This window comes from Nannobrachium achirus, assembly GCF_963921795.1.
Source record: "Nannobrachium achirus genome assembly, chromosome: 3".
Classification (NCBI taxonomy): domain Eukaryota; kingdom Metazoa; phylum Chordata; class Actinopteri; order Myctophiformes; family Myctophidae; genus Nannobrachium; species Nannobrachium achirus.
The window spans coordinates 39,889,081-39,891,580 of NC_137812.1; the positions used below are offsets into that span (position 1 = coordinate 39,889,081).

The following is a 2,500-nucleotide window of genomic DNA, read 5'->3' on the forward strand; positions in this document are numbered from 1 at the left end:
TGAGTTTAGATCCCGACGACCTTTGCTGTGTGTCACTCCCAGTTTCTCTCTCCCCATTTCCTGTCTACATACCGTATATTATCAATAAAGGCAGACCCAAAAATATCTTTAAAAAAGAGAATAGAATATTAGTTTTAGTAGTCTGTGAGAGTGATTGGAGAAAGTCTTTCTTTTCTCTCTTCTCTTTGTGCACATGTATTGTCAGTTACAGAATGTGAATGAATAGCATTGGCATGGCTTTTCATGGAGTATATTATGCAGCATATTTGTCAGTATTATTATTATTATTATGTTGAATATCTTTCTTGCAGAAACATTTACACCAATCACTGCTTGCACCTGTACAAATGACAAAGAAGATCCTCTTGGATCTTGTGTGTGTATATACCGTATACACACACACACACACACACACACACACACACACACACACACACACACACACACACACACACACACACACACACACACACACACACACACACACACACACACACACACACACACTCTCTACATTATATTTATCTGTCTGTCTCTGCAGGCTCTTCTTGACACTCAGGAGCAGCTGCGTTCTCAGATTTCTAACTTTACCTTCAACTTGGGCTTCTCTGGAAAGTTCTACCATACAGGTCTGTAATGTTTGTGTTATCTGTCTGTCTGTCTGTCTGTCTGTCTGTCTGTCTGTCTGTCTGTCTGTCTGTCTGTCTGTCTGTCTGTCTGTCTCTCTCTCAGGATGTTGTAGTCTAGTTTGTAGTTCCTGAGACTGCATGTATTTTACAGACCACACAACAATGCATACAGTATATTCCGTGGCTTGGGCATAATTGGGATACTTACCATCCCGGTTTTTTAAGCCATATTTAGCCCATTGACTATACGCTACTCATGGAATACTTGACATTGCTGACGAACATTTTCCAAAGCCTACCACGGTTTGTTTGATTTCCGAGGAAGCCATTAGACTGCTGTTGTGCATGTATTATGCGTTATGCATAGTTTATGAATTCAAAGTGCAAATTGATTTGAAAAGTCTGGGCGAAAATAGTCCCGGGAGACAATTAAGACTGAGTTAGAGCAGACAATAAACTTCAAATGTACGCCTTATTAACTACTTAAACCCTATGTACTTCAGTGCATGTCTAATAGCAAAAATAGCCAATCTACAAGCTCACAACACATGGCCACGCAATGTGATGTGAGCTTGTATATCAGCTATTTCTGCAGAATGTTTGTCTGTTGTCGCTCAGTGTTTGTCTATATTTGACATGCCCAAATGGGGACACTAGAGTTCATGTGATTAAGCATGCAATGATTTTATGACTTTGGAGAAAATGTAATGAAATGCAAACAAATAAATAATAAATAAAGCCAGTGATTAACATTTAAACTTTATTATGGCTTATATTTGATCTGTGGTCCCACTCCCACATTAAGACTTCTTCCATTCAATGTTTTATACATTTTCCATTCCGGGTTTTGGAAGGCTTTACTATTGCTCGGAAACGTTCTGAAACAACCTTAACCCGATCTCTGGACTGCGAGCTATACTGAGCTCTATGTGCAAGGCCAGGCTGGTGAGGCAGTGGAATGATTTAGCTTTCATAAGCTCTGTTGTGGTCGCACTGATGGATTGCATTGACTCTCTGGTCTCCGAAAATAATTGTTTAAGTCTGTAACATATCAGCGGTTGAAAGCAATAAACAAGACTGAGAAAACACAGATAACCATCAGCATGCCGCGCTGTCATCTATCGCCATGGTTTTCATCACCATGGTCACGGACGTGCAGCGGGTTTTAACTTAATTGTGTGTGTGTGTGTGTGTGTGCGTGCGTGCGCGCGTGTGCTCGTGCGTCTGTGTGTGTGTGTAGGCACAGAGGAGGAGGACGAGGGTGACGATGTACTGCTGAAGTACGTGGATGACTTCTGGTGGTTCCCACACATGTGGAGTCACATGCAGCCCCATCTCTTCCACAACGAGTCCTCCCTCCTGGAACAGATGGTCCTCAACAAGGAGTTTGCTCTGGTGAGATGTACACACATACGCACGCACGCAGGCACGCACACACACACCAGGGGCGGCAGTGGCTCAGGGGTAGTGAAACTGTCATTAGAACACGGAGGGTTCCTGTGGGGTTCCCAGTTCGAATCCGGGCTCCCCCAGAGTTAGTGTCGAAAAGTCCTTGAGCAAGACTCTGAACCCCTAGTTGCTCCCGATGAGAAGGTTGATGCCTTGCATGGTTTCCTCCGCCATCAATGTATGGATGAATGTAATGCACAATCTATGTAAAGCGCCTTGGATAAATGCACCATTTACCATTTACACATCATGCACACATACACATTTGCACAATCACCCGGATAAACGTTATTTTGCCACGCTACTCCTCCCACGCTACTCCGTTTCGGTGGCTCGCACTTGGGGCACGCACATCGGGACTCGTCTGCTTGCATTTTGCTAAGAGACACGTTATACAGTATAGTTTAGTTTAGTTTATATTA

The 2,500-nt window shown here is 43.2% G+C and overlaps 1 protein-coding gene across 1 annotated transcript in view; it reads left to right on the top strand.

Annotated features, from left to right (window-relative positions):
* The window catches only part of ndst3 (N-deacetylase/N-sulfotransferase (heparan glucosaminyl) 3), a gene marked incomplete at both ends in the record, with an annotated part of 77,927 nt that overhangs the window by 21,959 nt on the left and 53,468 nt on the right, over window positions 1-2,500 (top strand). Inside the window, 2 exon segments of the mRNA XM_080722581.1 lie at window positions 542-629; window positions 1,870-2,024. Of these exon segments, the coding sequence (XP_080578707.1) occupies window positions 542-629; window positions 1,870-2,024 (243 nt within the window).